The following is a 21,876-nucleotide window of genomic DNA, read 5'->3' as shown; positions in this document are numbered from 1 at the left end:
AACCTCCCACACTCCAGAAAACACAGAGGTGTACGGTGTGTTTTTGTCTCGTTGGGTCACTGCCTAATTGACTCAGTATTAGTATACTCAATTTTCTTCATCTTATTCGATTTTGGACTATAAGCTGAGATATATGGCGACACTAAACATTACGAAATAAGTCTAAAAGTAACTTATTTTTTACAGAAGTGTACTTGAATATCAATATCATATTTCAAATATTTGTATTAAGTTCAGGATGTGAATCTTCAACCTTTACAATTTGTGTATATTATAATTAATAAAATTGACCAAAATCAGTATATATTTTTATTGTTAAAAAGATCTTTATGTTGTTTTTTTCAGGAAACAACTCTGGACTTAAATCTCAGGTCTCAGTAGCCACCTCCTGCAATGCAAAGAATACATTTTTTTTCACAAATAACGAAAGCACAACATTTCCCAACTAAAACGGATTACAATCCATTTACCAAATATTTGAATTTGTAATGTTTATACATGTATGACATGTTAGTGGTGTTGTACAAAAAAGAAATTATAAAATCCACAAGCCAATTGTACACATCTCTAACAAAGAGAAAGGGGGTGGGTGTATTTCATCAATCATGATATTTGTATACGATAAAGTTTTTAGAACAAAGGTGCATTATAATGATGGTATATAAAGTTAAGAGTAAATAAACTCGTCATTGATCCCAGGATTAAAATTTTGTACGTCAGACGCGCGTTTCGTCTACAAAAGACTCACCAGTAAGAGAATAAATTATAGATAGATATAATCATCATAATATGACATTTTTCAATTAGAAATTTTAACAGTTTATTTTACCTATTTTCCCTTTTCCTGACACAAATCCGCTTCCGTATCCGATACTGTTTCCATATCCATATCCTCCATCGTATCCACCATATCCATATCCTTTTCCGTATTCACCATGACCACCATATCCTCCATAACCGTATCCACCATATTGTTTTCCGTATCCACCGTAACCCCCATATCCACCGTAACCACCATATCCGCCGTGACCACCATAACCTTTTCCGTATCCATCATTTATCAATCCTCCATATCCATATCCTTTGCCATATCCGTCGTATCCATCGTAAATGATCTTACTGTAACCTCCGTGACCCCCAAATCCTGGTCCATATCCATTATAACCTTTGTCATAGAAAGCGCAGGCCATTGCGATACATACACTCAACAGGATAAGTTTCAACATATTGGAATTCTGAAAATTATAAATGAAGTAAAATGTACAATGACTTAAAAATGGTGTGTTTAAAAGAAACAGAAAGATTTTCAACCCCCCTTCATATACCCTAACACTTTTTCTACGTGCAATGTAATTCTGATTAACATATGTTATACCAACCGTAATTGATTTTCAACAAAATAACTATGATTTTAAAATCCAATTCAATGTTATAAATGAACTAGACATTAAAACTTGCATTAAGGCGAAAAGTGCATATTGGTTAGTTTCACATTTGCCATAGCCAAATGATGTGACATACTTTTTCTAAATCAAGAAGTATACTCTGGTGATATTTTTAATCAATAAACTCGTTGCTAGACAGAATAAAAGGACAAATGTAAAAGTAACTTATAGTGGAGTTTTTCTTTTTAAATGCAAGCAAATTTATATAGGAATAACAAAATATATTGGTTACATGCAAATGACACAGCGATCAAATCGAAAAAAAAAAACAAAAAAAGAAGAAGCAGATATCAACAATATGCCAAGCTTTAAATCGCTTGTGTCTAGAACAGTTGTTCATAATTCAACCAGAGATTATCAAAGATTTACCATCAACACATAATTTCGTAAAAACACAGAAACATTTCATTTACTAAAACAACCACTGACGAGGTTCATGACTTGTGATGAGGAAAATGGACTTGTTGCGGGTTAAACTGTTTTTACGCACTAAACTCATTTTAATGTACATAATAATATTGTACGATGTAAACCAGTTCAGATAAAACAAAAGACAAAAAAACAATATCAAATAATATCATGCGAAAGAATTTTTGTAGCTACTGAAAGCAAACTCAAAGTATTTAACCTACGTTATTATCAAATCATCGTCTGGTGTATAATAGTCTACTGAAATTATCTAGCTAACTATTAGAAATGACCGTAAATTCACAATTTGATTTGGTATTTATCACTGTAAATCTTCCACAACTGATGACAATGCATGATCAATAGATGTATTTATAAACAATATTTCTCTAACTTGTACAGTTTAGCGAAAATACATGATAGAACTTTAAAAACAGAAAGCGAGACTCGCCGAGATTTTTTCCTGTTTCGTAGCAAGAACAAATAATTTCCAACCGTTAACGTTGTAATTGATTTTTTTTTCTATTTGTTCGGAATTCGACGCACTACGAAGAAGACCCCAAAATGATCTGCGACGTTTTAAAAAAGTTATTTTTGTGATAAAGAAAAATCCGGCAGTAATATAAAGAAAAAATAAAACAAAACTCATCGATTGCCATTATTTTGACAAAAAATACTGAATTGTTTTAACTGATAACATCTGTGTGTTAAGGTAGAACAACATTTATTTTGATATAATAAAATAGTTTATTGTTTGTGCTTTCTAGGAAGAACCATTTTTTTAACCATATGAAAAGAAAACTAGCAAACTATTTCAATAACTAAAGCCAACAAATGTGTACAACAATGACTTTGTCAACTTAATGATACATGTACTTACTTGATGTCAGGTCAACAACACTGGTACCCAATGTGGAGGTACAGTCACTATATATACCTAAAATTTTAGTGGTCATTAAAAAAAGCCATCTATCAAAATATTCTTATGTACATGTATTTTATTACTTACACGATTGAACCACAAAGATTTTAATCTATCTATTACATTATTTAATGTCGATAATTGGATAATTAATTATGATGGATCTAACAGCTTTTAACTGACAATTTATTTATTTTTCATTTCCATCCATACACAAAATTCTTAAGCATGATACAATTTCCCATATTCTTTAAATTTTCAACAACTTAAGCTTTCGAGCACACCGGTCAACTCATTGTCACGGAAACTTTCAGTAGGATAAAAGATCAAATTATACAATAATACTTTTTATGCTTTACATCACACTGGCTATCGGTAATTCAGATGAAAAATGTCACACAGGTCAATATATCATAGAAACGATGGCAAAATTCATTGTATTGCAATGGCAATCAGACCTGCAGAAGCGAACATCTGCTGTAAACGATATCAAAAACATTTAGTTTGAATATTAATCGGTAACACAAATCCTATTATATCTACTGGAATGATAGGCGGTAATAAGGTGGTACAAGATTTTACTGTTTTTGTTTAATAATTATTAGATTAGGCCGTCTCAATTATTTCCCAAATATGTTTATTTGCATTGAATGTTGATATCCGTATAAGGTCAATTCAAAATTGCCTTAGTGACCCCATTTCAAAAGTGGTAATCTTTATTGCTTATTGCTCTATTTTATTTTTAATTTTTTCTTGAACTTCTTTGGTCTAGCTTCGAACATATAATGAGTGTTTACTTGTTCTTGTGACTTATCCACACGGGTAGTAACGTCGTCATATCGATGAGCGTTTAGTACAGTGGTTTTGTCATAGTTTGGTTAAGTTGGACATGATAGTGTTAAAGTGTTTTTAAAAGACAAACAATGACACAATATAAACATTCGGATTTCTTGCTAACGAAATTTCTGAACATAAATCAAAGCTGGTAAGTATCTTTGTCTATAGCTAATATGTTAGTCCATTAAAATTTGTATCATGTAGTTGATAATTTGACACAGAATCATGCTTGAATCTGATTACAGTAGTTGTCATCTGTTTATGTAGTTCATACGTGTTTCATGTTTCTCGTTTTTATATAGATTAGACCGTTGGTTTTTCCGTTTGAATGGTTTTACACTAGTAATTTTTTTGGGCCCTTTATAGCTTGCTGTTCGGTGTGAGCCAATGCTCCGTGTTGAAGGCCGTACCTTGACCTATAATGGTTTACTTTTATAAATTGTAACTTGGATGGAGAGTTGTCTCATTGGCACTCATACCACATCTTCCTATATCTATTGAGTATGTCAAAATTTAAAAGTTGCGTATTCGTTTCTCATGCATTGAAAAGTGATTTGTTTACTGTCTGTTACATCACATATTTCATTATGATATAAGACTTCCGTCAATTATTCCGAAAAATAGTTACATTTGCACACAAATTAAGATGACCGAAAATACGGTGTCATGGTTTAGTTCATGTTCGTCATGGTTCAGTTATGTGATTCCTGTCGTATATGAAGGAAGAGTAACGGACAAAATAAACAGAAATTATACAACTAACAACTATTAAAATACTGTTAAAAAAATTTTTCGCCGATACCTTTTTTCTCTCTCGCGTTAAACCAATTCTATCCTATTTAGAGGCGATATAGTGTCGCCATTTTCTAATGTTGTTGTTTTGTTCCCATTCGAGTAGATCTTCACATATATTACGTTGATCTTCTACTCGCGAAAATACATCGCTCGAGAAAAATAAGTCGTCTACAGTAAATTTAAGATATTATCATTATAGAACATGCATGTACATGTATGCAGAAATCACGAGGATAATATATCAATTTAAAAGGCAATTTTCATTAAAAGTAGTTTTATTTGGAATACAAAAGCACCTAAGAAAGCACATAGTATTACCCCCGGCTTAGTATATTTCTAGGATTTTGATTGGTTAACGCACGTCGTTACAAAACCCATAGCCCCTGAGTGTTGCTAACCCATATACCCGGACGTTGCTACCCATTACAACGGGGAACATCACGCGCGTTTTCCTTAGTTCCATGGTTGTTTCTTGTGAACTATCGAATTCTGTAGATTATCCAGGATGTCTGTAATTAAATATTTATTCAACTAACGATTTTATCTTATTATGTTGATCATTTGCACTCATTTTAGTAAATGCATCACTTGACTGCCACATTGTCAATGAATGGGACTACTGACCTAGCTATGCAAATGACCCACGTTGACGTCACACCGTCTATGATGTAACTTGACTCTCACAACATTGAGAGCCAAATTCGACCCATTCCCGTTTCTCTGTCTGTGGATTAAAAACGTCTTATATTTGACTACCTGTAGGGTTCTACCAAGGGTAGTACCCTACACCCCGTTAAAAACATGTCAAATTCCCAAATTTCAATACAAGTTTTTTAAGAAATGAAAAAAAAACAACGTTGCTTTCACGTTACATTTTGTGGTTGAATTTCTCTAAAAAATCGCAAGATTTGGACTAAGACCGGGGATAAATTCGTTATCTACGTTCATATCCGTAGATAGTATACGTTATCTACGTTCGTATCCGTGTTTTCCTCTTATAGTTGATTTGTTTCCCTCGGTTTTAGTTTGTTACCCGGATTTGTATTCGCTGCCAAAATTTTTCAAAATCCAAAATAACGTTAACGTGAGGGTACCCAAATTGCACCTATTTTGACAGTTTTTTCACCTACGTTTATTTATGATCTTGACAAAAGTTTCCATTCTGTGTTTATTTTGTAGATGTATCATTATTTACTATATAGTTCCACCAATTTAATTTTGAATCCATATTGAATCATAGAAAAATGGGTTTGAACACTGTAATGAAGAGTACCCAAATTGCATCCATGCTTAAATTTACATCCTTAAAAGTCGAATAACATATTTTGTTTTATTTCTTTAAATATTTAGAACAATTTGACATTAGTCCATGCGTACTATTCATTTTTTAAGAAATTAATGCTTGTAACATATTTTATTTGCTAATTTTAAAAAGATGACTTTTTGTGGACGTCGCATGGCGACCTTTCCGTACATTTTACTTTTTCCAGTGAACACTTCATCTGTTTATATATACTGTGAACTTTTTGTGTATATTTAAATATATTTGCCTATGTTGAAAGACGTGCATAGTGTCAAATCATAAAAATACAAACTGTTTAGTCTCTAGGAAAACTTGTAAGATTTCCTCTGCTATTTTCATTAAATAGGTGCAATTTGGGTACTCGGTGCAATTTGGGTACCGTGACGTTACGCCTATGACGTTGCTAAATACTACAACGTCGACGAATGCCATTGAAAACCTTGTACCATTGTTAACGTTATTCCACACACAGCCGTAATGTTCGAATCAATTAACCAATTTCAATATAAACTGAATTTATGCAAATGTTTTTGGGCACATATTAAATGTACAAACTATTTAATTCTGATTCAAAGACTTAGTTAAATAAGATTTGAAAATAAACAATATCATGAATAATAAATGTGTGAAATGTTATACGCTTACGGAAATTTGTTTTAAAAGAGATGTGCAATAACTTTTGATGCCTTCTACAAAATCCCTTTCACAGAATTTGGATTAAAAATTGTGTTATTGCTATAAACATTAACTTTTATATCGTGTGAAAATATTAGGCGGTCATTGGATTTGGTTTTTTTCTCAAGATGAAATTAATAAGTCTCACGTTTGTAGCATACACTGGAAAAGGTGAACAAAAAATGATCTTAAATACATTTTTTTTTCATATTTATATCATACATCACTCATGCACAAATGATTTAGACAATGAGCAAATACGAATCCGGTAACGCCCTTATTTTTGTTATTGTTCAAATAGAAATCTTTACAGCAATAAACTATTATAATTTAAATAGAATTCCTTGGACGAATTTTCGGAAAATCGCATTTCAAAGTGGGAAAAATTGATATTCTCTGCCGCGTTTTCCATACATTCTTTACATTAATAGACCCTTTCCACGTAATCGACAGTATCTCTGAAAATATAAATCCATCATACTTTTTTTTATAATTCAGATGATTTAAACGAATTATATAAACGCGTACAACATTTCAAGGTACTTTCGACTCCGAACTTAATTGACTTTGAAAGCTAGTTTTTGTGTCGAAGTCGTTGGTTATTATGCGGGTACTGTGGCTTCCTGTATAAATAATATCTGACCACCACGAAATAGACAAGAGTACTGAATATTGCATTTAATACAAAAAAATAAATCAATTACAACATATCGTCCAATTACAAATTATTTGCCTTAAAGAAATATACCATATCTGGATCAAATTTTGTTGTTCGAGGGGAATAATAAAAATAATGCAGCCCTTCTGAAGACCTTTGTTGCAAAGATTACATATTGTTTTACTCATTGGCATGTATCACCTTGTCCGAGTTGAGAACATACACAACAGTCCCTCACTTCGCTCATTCAAGATAGCTACGGACCGTATACACTAGATCGTCTTTGTTGTTGCTCTCTTTCGATGCCGAAATTCTCAACAATTTCCTGCATAAATCGCAGACTAGTTTTAAACGGATGTGACCGAAGTTTCGTCTCACAAACCTCTCCTTTAGGATCAATGAAACGGCAAAACAGTGTGTTTACTGTTGCCTATACTTGAACCGGAAGGGTATAAACAAACAAACAACAAATGAATCAATTTTTGAGTGTGGATTACGCTTCATATCTATTTGTATACTAGTATTATAACTCATACAACAGCGATTTTGAAAAATACCTAGGGGGAGGGTTGAGCGCCAACAAACATGTTTAACCCCGCCACATTCTTTATGTGCCTGTCCCTAGTCAAGAGTATATACCTCAGTGGTTGTCTTTGGTTCATGTCTGTCATATTCATTTTTCGTGAATTGTTTTTTTTTTAAATTAGGCCGTTAGTTTTCTAAATTGAATTGTTTCATATTTTTCATGTCGGGGCCTTTTATAGCCGACTATATGGTATGGGGTTTTCTCATTGTTTAAGGCCGTACGGTTACCTATAATTGCTTACTTCCACTTCATTTGAACTTTGGTGGATAGATGTATCATTAGCAATCATACCACATCTCCTTATCTGTATATCATACTTTTTTCGGGAACTTGACTTTTTCCCCGGGTAAACTATTATGATCACGTAGTTACATAGTACTATAGATTTGAAGAAAAAAAATCGTTTAGTCTATGCGAATGAAGACTTACTAGTAGATAGATAGCGGAAATGAATATGACATTATAGACACCAAGTCAATTACGCAAAGGTATCTTCTAGACATATGTATAACAAAAAAAGACATTTATACAGATTGCTTTAATCTCATCACATTAAGAATCCACTTCGTGCGTCCAAAAAGTTTTGTTTTTCTACGTGCAATTTTATTCTGATTAATATAAAAACAAGGAGATGTGGTATGATTGTCAATTCTTTAGACAACTATCCACCAGTTCAAATGACGTGGATATAAGCAACTGTAGGTCACTGTGATTTAACAATGAGAAAACCCATACCGTATAGTCAGCAACCTTTTACCAACAAAAGCAAAGAAAAAATAAGCAGAAAAACTATAAAAAGACAATATCAGTAATTTAATCATTATACCAAGCTTGAGTCTAGAACAGTTATTATCAAATCATCGTCTGGCGTATAGTCTACTTGAATTATCTAGTTAACTATTGAAAATGACCGTAAATTCACAATTTAATTTGGTATTCATTTATTTTTATTTAATAATATTTTATTGCATTTATCAAGCAATAGGATTGGACACAAGTTATAACAACTTATATTAAGTCCTCTCCTTACATATACAATACACATATATGATGACAGCAAACACATACATAATATAGCGACAGTTATAGAAAATAGAGGAAGGAGTCACACATTTGCATGGCAACAAAAAAGCAAATAGGACAGAAAGAAAAAAGAAAGCTGCTGACTTAGAACGTTAAAATCGTTTTGACTGTTTAATGAAATAACGAACTTTATCAAAAATTTTAGAGTTAGTTTCGTAATTATATGCATCTTTTCCAAACAATAGCGTGTCAATGTCAATGTGTATGTTCATATTTGTAAGATCATTAATCAGAGATATTCTTTGGTTATAAAATAATTGACATTCTAGAAAGTAATGGATGGCATCTTCAACAGGAGAACCGCAGGAGCATTTAGAATCATTCACTACATTTATATTATTTAAGTCTGCATTTAATGAACTGCACTGGTGCCTTAGTCTTGTATGCAGTATATTAAATTTTCTAGGCCCTTCACCATAATATGTTGGAGGTCTAAACCCTTTTTTTTCGTTTAAATTGTGGGATAGTTGATGCGTTTCTTATTGTTGGATTTAAATTATTCCATATTTTGACAGTAGATGGTACGAATGACTTTTCAGTTATTCGTAGTCTACATCTAGGGGGTATATAATTATCATTATTTCTTAGGTTGTATCCACTGATATCAGATGTAACTGGAGGTAGACAGTCGATTAAATATTGGGGACAAAATTTATTATGCATTTGATAGAAAATTGTCAATTTTCTTTGTCTACGCTTTTCTGCTAAAGTTTCCCAGTCCGTTTCAAAATATAAGGATTCTAAACTTGAAAATTTTGTAAGCCCTGTTACTATCCTTGCAGCTTCCAATTGTATTTTTTCTAGTTTATTAGATTCATATTCAAAACACCCATCCCATACTTCGCATCCATATTCCAATAGTGGTCTTATAAAAGTGACATAGATATTGGATAAGCTTTTTTTGGAAAGTTTCCTTAGTACATTTACTTGTTTTAATGCAGACTTTGTAATATTATCTATATGGCTGGTCCAGTTTCCATCTGATGAAAGTTCGACACCTAAATGCTTGTGACATTTAACAGTTTCAACGTTTTCAACATTAAATAAAATATTCATTACTGGTGGTTTAACATTTGCAATCACCAATGCTTTGGTTTTCTTTTGATTAAAATCTACCAATCATTTTTTGGCCCATTCATTTAAACTAAAAAGGTCTTTATTAATATCACTTTCAATTGTTTGAAAGTTGCTACCAGAATATGAGAGAGAGGTGTCGTCTGCAAATAAACGGTCTAGGTTATGGAGATTATCTGTAATGTCATTAATATATAAAAGAAATAGTAGAGGACCCAATACAGATCCCTGCGGAACTCCTGCCTTGATTTCGTCCTGATTTGAAGTTTCATTGTTTATAAAAACAACTTGCTGTCTGTTGCTGATATAGTCCTTAACCCAGTATAATAGTTTACCAGATATTCCATACGAAAGTAGTTTTTTAATAAGGCCTACATGCCAGACTCTATCAAAGGCTTTTGACATATCACAAAATACTATAATGGTAGATAACTTTTTGTCTAGGTTTTGATAGATTTCCAAGAGTTGGTAAATAGTCGAATGGCCTTTAAGAAACCCTGACTGGTATGCATATAATAATGATTGCTCTAATATATAATTATGAATATGTTTATACACTACTCTTTCCATTACCTTTCCTACAGAACTCAATTAAGATATTGGTCTATAATTTGAAGGATTTGATTTATCCTCTTTTTTAAAAGAAGCCATAACTCTAGCAAGTGTCCATTGGGTTTGGACTTACCAGCTTGAAGTGAATTATTGAATGGTATTCATCATTGTGAATCTTCGACAACTAATGATAATGCATGATCAATAGATGTGGTTCATGTACATGTTTTTACGGAAGCGTATTAGCGCCACACAATTATTTTTTATATGTTTTCCTCTATTTGCGTTATAAAGCAAACCTTTGCGAAATAACGCAAACCTTTGCGTTATAACGCAAACATTTTTTTTTATCTTATGTCTTATTTAAGTTTAAGGGAAGCAGCTGTTATAAATGGAGGAGGCTGCATATATTAAAATTCATCACCCTTTGTACTCATTGCAAAGTAATATGCTTTCAGTGTTTAGTTCATATCATGGGATAATAATGAGCAGGATAATACATGTATATATATATATTTTAAGTAGACTGATATATGATTCATTCAACATCACAATCATATTTACTGATGAAGGATATCTGTTATTCGAAATATTTATAAATAATTACATTTATAGTTCCTTTTTTGTTATTGGTGTTGTTGTGTACACTTTTTAGGCGTTTATATAATTTATTTATTGTGTACATGTATCGTTACTCGTAACGATCCAGCGCCCTCGTGGGAAAAATCGTTGACTATTATTCAGACGTTTTACAATATATATATATAGATTCTACCACTGCATCGAGTGTGATACGATATTTATCCACTCGAGACAGTTAAATATGTAAAATTTAACTGTCGAGAAGGGATAAATATCGTATTACACGAGATTTGGTGGTTGAATTTGTTTCTCTAATGATTTTCAAACAATACGCAGGCAAATTTATTCCTTCTTTTCGAATGATCTGCAAAAAGATGTGTTCTTTCTATGTGACGTCATCAGGCATGGTCGCCTTTTTTCATGCCGTCACAATAGAAAATTCAGAGGAAAGCAAGAAAATTCGACGTCATAATCGGATTTTAACCAACGAAGAACTGAGATCAAACGAACCACACGTTGATTAAATTTTTTTTATACAATGGGTGCAGAAAGGGATAAATTGACGATGAATTAGAGAAATATATATATATATATATATATTACAAAGAAAATAGAGTAAATTGAAGTTATACCGAAGAAAATAAAAAATCTACCCTGCTAATGTAGCCGAATTTAAATATACTTCCAAAGTAAGCGCTCGTTTGAGCATTGTGTAAGATTTGTAAGATCCAAGCAAGCTACCCTTTTGCAATGAATTTATAAGATATGAAGATGTTTTATTATTATAATTATGTTCTCTACATTCAAATTGCTACCAAAGCATCTTAAATAGCTACCTCACTAGATTGAAATAAAATTCCATGACTTTTTATCAAAGAATCTTTATCATATTCTGAGATTTCAACAAACGATTTCTTGCAACAAAATTTAAAAAAAATGTTTTTTCTGAATAATTCATTTTGTAAGCAGAAAGATCATTTTGTCTATTTGACTTTATAGTTTCTTAATTGTATGACATTATTGTTGCTCTTATAAAAAAATGACAAAAACAGAGATCCTGTATCCATCCTTCGCTTGTTACGTCAGTTACATATGTATGCATGTGTCAGTATTGCATAATTGACAACCCTTGTTGTCCACCTTGATAGCTACATGAAATATGGCTACATGCATCAATGGGTGTAGTCAGTCATGGGTTACAGTATATAACCCAGGCGAAAACCTTCATTGGTCAGAACATCTCAACACTCCACCTAAGTAAGTACTCTGTAATATTAAGGTTGTCGTTTGAAACCGTACAAGATGAACTTTCTTGAACTTTTTATGTTACTTGTATTTTAAAGTTGTCCATACAAATGATCATGTTATAATAGATTTAACAATTAAAACATTGATTTATCCTGGTTCTCATTCCAACTTTACTAGAAAGTCGAACTTCAAAAATGAAATTGTTCTATATGTGATTGTAAAATAATTTCTTATAATTAGCGTGTTGCTCTTAAAAAAGTTGAATACTCGTTTTTAACGATAAAACCATAATTCTGATATTGTAAAATTGTGCACGACTTCAGCCAAAAATAATAAATAAAAAAATTTCTACAGAAAGATAGATAGTGTATCGCGTCACCCTTTACATTTCTTACGAATAGTGTTTAGTTATTTAGCTTTTACTGATTATACAGTATTTTCAGACTGTCTCCTTATACAATATATATTAACAGCGGCAATATAATAAAATATGATAATCATACATGATAGATTATTTTAAGCAGAATTGACTTTCTTGCAAACTAATTTACATAAAGATTCCATGTCAACGCTTTGCTAAAATTAGACTAAGTGACTGTATTTTAATCAGATACATATAGTTAGTTTTGTTGACGTCTTAAATATTATTTTCAATTTGCAACGATGTACAATCTATGAAAAAAAATAGATGTTGGGTAAATGCTAATGAGACATTACGGTCAATTGAAGACAAATTCATATTCAATATGTCAACTTTTAAATGGCCCCGAATGTCAGAAAGTAGTAGTTAAAACAAAGAGTATTAGGTATTTAATGGCCTGTCATTAATACCGAATTCTGTTCAGGAAAATTAAATAAACAACTGAATATGAAATAAAATGGAATGCATAATAATAAAAATAAATAAACAGCAACAAAAAAAAATATCATTAAGATAAGATATAACTAAAGACATCTCCTCCTTTCCCCTTCTTCAATTTAATTTCGATCATTGGGACAATAAAGGAACACAGAAGAATCTATAGTAAAATTCTTTTATGTATATTTTCAGAACAATCACCATGCTAATGAGACATTACGGTCAATTGACGACAAATTCATATTCAATATGTCAACTTTTAAATGGCCCCGAATGTCAAAAAGTAGTAAATAAAACAAAGAGTATTAGATATTTAATGGCCTGTCATTAATATCGAATTCTGTTCAGGAAAATTAGACAAACAACTTAATATGAAATAAAATAGAATACATAATAATAAAAATAAACAAACAACAACAACAACAAAAATATCATTTAGATATAACTAAAGACATCTCCCCCTTTCCCCTTATTCAATTTAATTTCGATCATTGGAACAATAAAAGGAACACAGAAGAACACATAGTAAAATTCTTTTATGTATATTTTCAGAACAACCAACATGCTTAGATTCGTCGCTCTTGCTCTCTGTGCCTCAATGGCTTTCGGAATGGGATATGGAGGTGGATATGGCGGCGGATATGGGTCCGGTATTCAAATCGGTGGATACGGAAAGAACTATGGTGGTTATGGACATGGTGGATACGAACTAGATTTCGGATATGGGGGACACGGGCTTGACTTAGGATATGGTGGATATGGAAGTGGAAACATCGGATTTGGAAAAGGATACGGTATCGGAGGTGGACAAGGATACGGTATCGGAGGTGGACAAGGATACGGTATTGGAGGTGGACAAGGATACGGTATCGGAGGTGGACAGGGATACGGTATTGGAGGTGGACAAGGATTCGGTATTGGAGGTGGACTAGGACACGGTATTGGAGGTGGATATGGAATTGGACAAATCGGATTTGGAAAAGGACAGGGTATTGGTGGTGGATTTGGTAGAGGATTCGGTGGTAAAGGAAAATATGGTTAGTATATGTTACATGAACACTAATATCAATAATTAAGTATCATGTATATTTTTTTTGCTAAGTTCAATTTCCTTAAACAAAACAAGTGGACATTGATTTCCATTAATTTATTAGAGACTTCCATATTGATTTTATTCATACGAGTCTATAAAAATAGAAATAAATTTTGAAAAAAAATGGCATTTAAAGCACATTGTTGGAGTTTAATCAGGTCATTTGGATTGTAAAATATAAACGAAAAATTGAAAAAAAATACCAATTTAACTTGCACCTGCTTTTATTACGTATATCTTTACGCATATTATTTTCTATTTCAGCTCAATATTGAGGAACCCAGTAATCAGAACCAATCCAAAGTGCCAATGAAAATAAATAAATCATCCGGTACTTAATCAGTTTTCTTATCTTTTTCAAACAAAAATTAACTGCAACAGGGTCCGACACTTACGGTTGTCCGATTGCCCGGGGCAAGCTAATGCCGTATTCGGACAAGTAAAAACATCATCTTGGTTGTCCGATCGGGCAAGTGAAAAAAAAAGTGTTATATGATTAAAATTTCACAATATCAATAGTGTCTGTTGTTTTGTCCATAGATTACTCAGTGATAACACCGCACGGTCGAGTAAAGTGGTCTTAACCCCCCTTCAATGCGTATATTTCGTCAATTGTTCGCACTGAATTCCCCATTTTACCAAAAATAGATCACGTTTAAAAATATTGGCCAATCAGGCGGCCGCGGCGTTGCTTCGTCATTATCGTTATCCATCGGGACACCACTCGGGCGTTTCCGACGCACGTGTTATTCCCAACGACCAATGGAAAGCGGAGGTCTATTTTCGTTGTTCTAACTTTATAATTTGACATCGGATGTGTATTTCCCTAAGATGGAAAAACGTAAAAGCTTGAAAGAGAAAATGAAATTAAACTTTAACAAATTTGTCAGTTGTTGTCAGTTTATCAAGAAGGGTTTTTTGAAATGGCATTTCTTAGATAAATTATTATGAAATAAGTATCTCTATGTAAATGATCCAATAGTATATTTTCATACTCCATAATCAATTTACACCCCATATACATGATAACTATATTTTATCTGCATGTACTACATTACAACCACAAAAATAGCATGTAAAAGTTTGGGCATGTAGATTTCACTTTCGGACAAGTAAAAGTAATAGGGCACTTGCCCAACTGGACAAGTTGGTATAAAAGTTAATGTCGAACCCTGTGCAATCAAATTTTCAAGTTACACTTGTTACCGAATTATAATTTTTACCTAAAGGGGATCTGCTTACCCTTACCAACCTGAGGTCATCCCCAGTTTTTGTAAGGTTCGTGTTGCTCAGTCATAAGTTTTCTCTGTTGAGTTTTGTAGACTGGTGTTTGTCTTTTTGTCATTTTTCGTGTTTTGTCATGGTTTAGTTAAATTTTCCGACAAAGTACATATATTGTATATTTATGAAATCATGGAAATATACATGCAGATTACTCGATTGTGACATCACCGAATTAGAATTATTGCACGTAATGTTTACTTACTTTGTTTAACACGACGGATATCACATGCATAGCAGGATCCGATTATCCTTACCCGCCGAAGATCATCCCCGGTTTTTTCTCAGTCATCAGTTTTCGTTGTAGAGTTTTACAGACTGCTGTTTGTCTTTAATTATTTTTTTCGTGTTTTGTCGTGGTTTTGTCGGTATCACTTCCATCTGATTTTTGATTGACCCTTTGTTATCTTCTGCCACTTTTTGTAATTATAGATTTCATAATAATAGAATAACTAATCAAATAATTCAAGTATAGAAAAATATTCATCGAGTGACCGAACAACACATTGATTCACGAATGCGCTACTTTAACTATCAGTGTTTTTCTGTCACGAGCCTAATATTTTTCGTGTTTGAATTCTACGAATAGTTATTCTTTTATTACATTGCCCATAGGGTTATTGATAAAAAAAAAGTTGAAGAAACAAGGAACTGCATTTTTCTACGCATTCAGAATCTGTTTTGATGCAACGCCATCGCCAATGTCTTAACAGCACCTATGTTGTATGACGCAAGAGAAGTGAAACTATCGTATTTATTTCACATGTGAATTTGTCGGTTTTTATTTCTGGGGAAAATTTCGGTATTTCATTGCAACCAATGTAATAAATCCCGATATTGTCTCCAAAAGTTAGGAGAAAGGGACATTCAAACTCACAAGTTGAAAATAAACTCACAACGCCATGGCAAAAAAAGAAAAAAGACCAAAAGACAAACAACTGTACTCAAAACACAACATAGAAAATTAAAGACTGAGCAATACGAACCCCATCAAAAACCGGGGGTGATCTCGGGTGCTCCGGAAGGGTAAATTATGTTTAATTTGATACAAGTTGTCCCATACCATTGTACAAAGGAGCAGCTCTGGTTTGCTGCAATACAGATCTTGAATTCGAAGCACTTTATGAGTTAAACCTCATATCATTGTCTTTTTGTCATTTTTCGTGTTTTGTCATGGTTTAGTCGGTTTCCCTTCTAAATATTTTTTAGATTTATGAATCCCGATATCGACTCTAAACTATGTTTTGATACAAGTTGTCCCATACCTTTATCTGAAGGAGCAACTATTGTTTTCTGCAATACAGATCTTAGATGCGATGTACTTTACCTGTTAACCCTCACACCATTACCGAAATGAGTTATATTGGTTTGCTGTAGAGAATATCTAAGATAAAAAGCATTTTACAAGTTGCCCATCCCCTTTTCTAAAGAAGGTGTATTAGTTTGTTGCAGAACAGATCTAAAATAAAGAGTGCTATGCGGGGAAAACCCGTACCTTGTTTAAATGAGTTGCATTAGTTTGCTGTAATGCAGAATGAGAAGTATTATATCAGTCAAGTCAGACCACTTTGTCTCAAGATTTTATATTGGTCTACTGCAAAACAGATATAGAATGAGAATTATATAAGGTATAATAGACTTCGAAAACACAGGAACGAGTAACACAATACAAATTAATGTAACCGTATCAAAGAATGTCCGCAGTTTCTGCAAGTATTCTCAAATGGTTTTATCTGCTATCATAGAAATTGCCTTCAAAAACTTTTGAAGTAGAATAATTGTTTAGTTGAGAACAGTAGAAAAGTAATTATTCAATCAATGCGGTATAAAATCAATAGTTTGTTTATTTCGGTAACCACACTGACTAACAATTATTTTGAAACGGCAAACAAATAACTTTAAAGCTATCTTACTTGAAATATTCAATGCATATAGGCTCACTTTCATTATTTATCGAAACAAACAAATGCTTTAGTATAAGCTGTAACCCTTTGCTATGTATTGAAATACAAATTTGAGTGAAAATGTATGATACACACATAATATAAAACTCTTTCCATTCATACACAAAATTCTTAAGCATGGTACAATTTCCCGAAATCTACCATTTTCCAACAACTAAGCTTTCGAGCACACCGGTCAATGCATTGTCCTGGGAACTTTCAATTCATTTTAAAAATTGGAAGGACCATATTTTACAGACAAAAAAAAAAGAATTTTTGTATATATCATAACAAACTGGATATCGGTACTGCACATGCAAAAGGTAACACAGATCTGATGAACACGAGGGTAAACTCCATTGTGTCTCAATGGCAATCGGACTATAGACAAAAATCTACTGTACACTATATTGAAAACAATTGATTTGAATGAAAATCAGGGACTCAAATCATATTGTATCTGCTGGGCGTGTTTTATTGGTCTCTTCTGTACATCTCCAGATGTCTTTCTTCTGATGAAGAGTAAAAAAAAAAAAGGAAACTGGACCTCTTCTGGATATATATTCTGTAGAAGAAGCAATATAACACAAATTCAATTTGCCGTCGAATACAGCAGATTTTTTTTATGTTGATTGACATAAATGAAGTTTGCGATGATTTATTAAAAAAAATTAGTTACGTCAGTCCATTGGTATACATGACTGCAATAGTCTTTTCTGTTTTGGCATTGATGTAATTATATAATAAGTTTTAAAAACAAAGAAAATTGGTTGGCAGAAATCGCTGTGTTCGTGACATTTTTTTATGCTTTCCTAACTTTATTAAGCTTAACAAATCCAGCTTAAAGACCCCACTATTTGATTTTCAGGAATAATCTTAAACTGTACAATAATTTGTCAATGATTTGTCTGGTATATGATCGAAAAGGACATCTTGTCTATCAAACATTTTTAAAGTAACCAAACTGGATTATTTTTGTATATAAAAGATATCGCAGAATTATCAAAATCTTTTTTCCCCTGGTGGTCCTTGAAGAAATCTGATTATCCTTAGAATTATTTCTATTGCAAAATACCAAAACTGTGCCGGTCCTTGCAAAATTTCGATGGTTTAAATCATCGGACCACCAATTTTCGAGAACCTTAATTGTAAACTGTTTTTAACTAAATCCGTTGGTTGTGTACTGATTATTACTTTAGTCTGGGAGATCATAATTTATTTGTTAGTTGTAATTGGCTTTGAACAAGCTTTCAGTACCTGCAAATACTCTTATTTCGTTGCTTTGAGTCTTTTGTCTTATTGTTAGTTAGTTTTTTGTGTCTCCTACCGATCTTTTGATTTAATCCAATTGGAACTGATTTTTACAGTTTGTTCTTTTACACCACTGTCCCAGTTAAGGGAAGGGTTGAGCGCTCAAAAACATGTCAACCCTGACATATTCTTTAGGAGCCGGTTGTTCAGTGGTTGTCGTTGCTTCTAGTCTGTCGACTCATGTTTGATTTTTTGTAAATTGTTTTGTAAAATATAATAAGCCGTTAGTTTTTTCGTTTGAATTGTTTCACATTTTTCATGTCGGGGCCTTTTAAAGCCGGCTATACGGTATGGATTTTTGTCATTGTTGAAGGCCGCACGGTTGCCTATAATCATTGCTTACATCCACTTCATTTGAACTCCGGTGGATAGTTGCCTCATTGGCAATCATACCACATCTCCTTATTTTTATATAATATACCTGATTTTCAAACTCATGTTTTCCTAAACATGCATGAAATATTTGTCACTTGACGTTAGAAATAAGCAATCAGCAATCAATCAATTTAAACTCGTGTTAAACAAGGTAAAAACCATTTGATATTTATTTTTTTGGGGGTCGGGGTGGGGACAGAAGGATTTTGAATATGAATATGGTGGTCTGGTAAGAGATGAACAAAATAGGCATCCTTAGCGACAGATTAAAATGAATAATAAATCCGCAAAAAATCCTCCTGACCCCTCCCCTCCCCAGAATATCAAATAGTCGTCCCCTTACTGTTATTGTTAGTGTAGTTCTTATATAATGAGCTTATCGTCCCTACAATGAGGTCCCACTAAGGCTGTCATACCATAAAAACGTTTAGCGCACAGCTCACTTTCTATTATATCTGAATTCATAAATTTATTAATGTCATTTAGACTAAACGACGCCATGTTTGTTATGTTCCTATACCGTCTAATCTACCTATTTAAAACGAAGAGGTAGAAGATAGACAATAGATCTTTCCAATGCCAAAAAAAAAACAGAAATGGACCTCTTCCGTCTCACTACAGAAGAACAAAAAAACACGCCCCTGTAGTGGTAGCCGGTAATATGGTGTGTACACAATTTATCTGTTTTTAGTCTAATTATTGGAATAGGTCGTCTCAAATATTTTCCAAATATGTGCAGTCTCCTTAATTTATTCAAATATAGTAAGTGCTAAACTTCTGTGATACGGTATTTCTTTATATTCCTTTACTTGTATATGTGGTTTTGTCGTCTGCTACGCATATATTATGGAGGATTTTTACAGGTAAAAAATATAGTTGTGTTCCTATTTCCCTACTTGCCATAAATTTCTTGCCTACCCTGTCACATGAAATTGTATACATGGTACCAAGCTAAAATCCCACTTGGTGTAATATTTACAGAGTGCTGTTTTCTTATCAAATTATTGATTTAAGGCAAACACGCGAATCTCATTCATTCGTAATTCTATCCATAATTTAAAAAAAAAACGATACATTAATACTGATTTCTTATCTTAAAAACTGGGTGTCATCAACTTTTATCATCTTTTCCTGCAAATTAAATTTAATCCTTATCTTCAATATCTTGGTATTGTCTCACTTTCGAACTGAATCATATAGTTCAGACTTGTCGTGTCTTTTGTTGACTAGTATATAGAGATTATAGTCAGCCGATTTTGATTTTTTTATTTTCCGATTGGAGTGATAAAACATTGGCGGTTACAGAAAATAACACTTTTAGATATGTAAATCTTTTTGGGGTAGTGGTTTATTGTCTATCGTCGAAAACCGTACACACCACTGATACAGCAACCTAACGACGCAAATAACGAAAGACATCTAGAGCTACAGTCTTTTGTTATCACATGTGTCTATGCAAAATGTCAAGCTATGAATAGCTCCAAGTATTAAAAGTTATAAATAAATAAAAAGAAAATATATCACAGGGAATTTCGTGTTGATCTCTGCTTTTTATAGCCTCTGATAAATTAATTACAACTTTTCTAATGTGTGTAATTTAGAGCTTTACTTAGTATATCGATATGTCTTTGTTGTTGGTGATGATAGATTGGTGTTTAACAACCAGTGGCAACTCTTACATGCATATCAGGTGGAAACAAATTACAGCGATATATGAATATTAATCTGCGTTGTAGCTATAGTAGACCGACACGCTGGGTCGTAATTTTAACGTGCTAGTTCATAACGTAAGATGCCGCAGGAAGGCATGTCATCCTACCTGGACACATTATTCTGATTCCAAGCCGACCAGTCTTGGTTCTTACTCCTAAATATGCTGTGTGCTTAGCAGAGAAGCAGCAAATACAAATTTTAAAATCTTTGGTTTGACCCGGCCTGTGATCGAATCCACAACGTTAACCTCCCACACTCCAGAAAACACAGAGGTGTGCGGTGAGTTTGTTGTTGAAGAACATGTGTTGATCACAATGAGTAATTTTGTTTTTGTCTCTTAGGGTTACTGCCTAATTGACATATTAGTATTAGTATACTCAATTTTCTTCATCTTATTTGATTTTAGACTATAAGCTGAGATATATGGCGACACTCAACATTACGAAATAAGTCTAAAAGTAATTTATATTTTACAGAAGTGTACTTGAATATCAATATCATATTTTGAATATTTGTTTTAAGTTCAGGATGTGAATCTTCAACCTTTACAATTTGTGTATATCATAATTAATAAGATTGACCAAAATCAGTATATCATTTTATTGTTAAAAAAGATTTTTAGAGTTTCTTAATGTTGTTTTTTTCAGCAAACAACTCTGGACTTAAATCTCATGTCTCAGTAGCCACCTCCTGCAATGCAAAGAATACATTGTTTTTAAAATTCCACAAATAACAAAAGCACAACACTTACCAAATAAAACGGATCGCAAACCATTTACCATATAAATATTTGAATCTTAAAAACGCAATTTGAATGTGTAATGTTTATACATGTATGACATGTTAGTGGTGTTGTATAAAATACACAAGCCAATTGTACACATCTCTAACAAAGTGAAAGGGGTGGGTGTATTTCATTAATCATGATATTTGTAAACGATAATGTTTTTAGAACAAAGGTGCCTTATAATGATGGTATATAAAGTTAAGAGTAAATAAACTCGTCATAGATCCCAGGATTAAAATTTTGTACGCTAGACGCGCGTTTCGTCTACAAAATACTCACCAGTAAGAGAGTAAATTATAGATAGATATGATCATCACAATATGACATTTTCAATTAGAAATTTTAC

The 21,876-nt window shown here is 32.6% G+C and overlaps 3 protein-coding genes across 52 annotated transcripts in view; 1 reads left to right on the top strand and 2 right to left on the bottom strand.

The window, feature by feature from the left end:
• The window catches only part of LOC127732661 (acanthoscurrin-2-like), a 72,073-nt gene extending 57,614 nt beyond the window's left edge, over window positions 1–14,459 (top strand). For 23 of the 48 annotated variants that reach the window (XM_052241806.1, XM_052241795.1, XM_052241779.1 and 20 more), the window contains 2 exons: window positions 13,831–14,064; window positions 14,385–14,459. In XM_052241806.1, coding sequence (XP_052097766.1) covers window positions 13,831–14,064; window positions 14,385–14,395 — 245 coding nt within the window. In that variant the 3' untranslated portion in view covers window positions 14,396–14,459. Of the gene's footprint in view, window positions 1–12,064; window positions 12,178–13,579; window positions 14,065–14,384 lie in introns of those variants that run through there. The other 25 variants (XM_052241807.1, XM_052241799.1, XM_052241790.1 and 22 more) reach the window with 8 other exon arrangements.
• Window positions 296–21,876, bottom strand: part of LOC127732665 (keratin-associated protein 19-2-like) — a 24,123-nt gene continuing 2,542 nt past the window's right edge. The window contains exons 1-3 of one of the 2 annotated variants that reach the window (XM_052241830.1): window positions 2,734–2,795; window positions 830–1,235; window positions 296–388 (exon numbers count right to left, since the gene is read on the bottom strand). In XM_052241830.1, the coding sequence (XP_052097790.1) occupies window positions 375–388; window positions 830–1,226 (411 nt within the window). In that variant the 5' untranslated portion in view covers window positions 1,227–1,235; window positions 2,734–2,795 and the 3' untranslated portion in view covers window positions 296–374. Of the gene's footprint in view, window positions 389–829; window positions 1,236–2,733; window positions 2,796–21,876 lie in introns of those variants that run through there. The other variant, XM_052241831.1, reaches the window with a different exon arrangement.
• The window catches only part of LOC127732664 (neuropeptide-like protein 31), a 14,177-nt gene continuing 13,629 nt past the window's right edge, over window positions 21,329–21,876 (bottom strand). For both annotated transcript variants that reach the window (XM_052241827.1, XM_052241828.1), the window contains exon 3: window positions 21,329–21,433. In XM_052241827.1, the coding sequence (XP_052097787.1) occupies window positions 21,420–21,433 (14 nt within the window). In that variant the 3' untranslated portion in view covers window positions 21,329–21,419. The remainder of the gene's footprint in view (window positions 21,434–21,876) is intronic.

The sequence above is a fragment of the Mytilus californianus genome, unplaced genomic scaffold (assembly GCF_021869535.1).
Source record: "Mytilus californianus isolate M0D057914Y unplaced genomic scaffold, xbMytCali1.0.p SCAF_26, whole genome shotgun sequence".
Classification (NCBI taxonomy): domain Eukaryota; kingdom Metazoa; phylum Mollusca; class Bivalvia; order Mytilida; family Mytilidae; genus Mytilus; species Mytilus californianus.
Note: the sequence above shows the minus strand (reverse complement) of the source record. Positions and strands in the feature narration are given on the sequence as shown.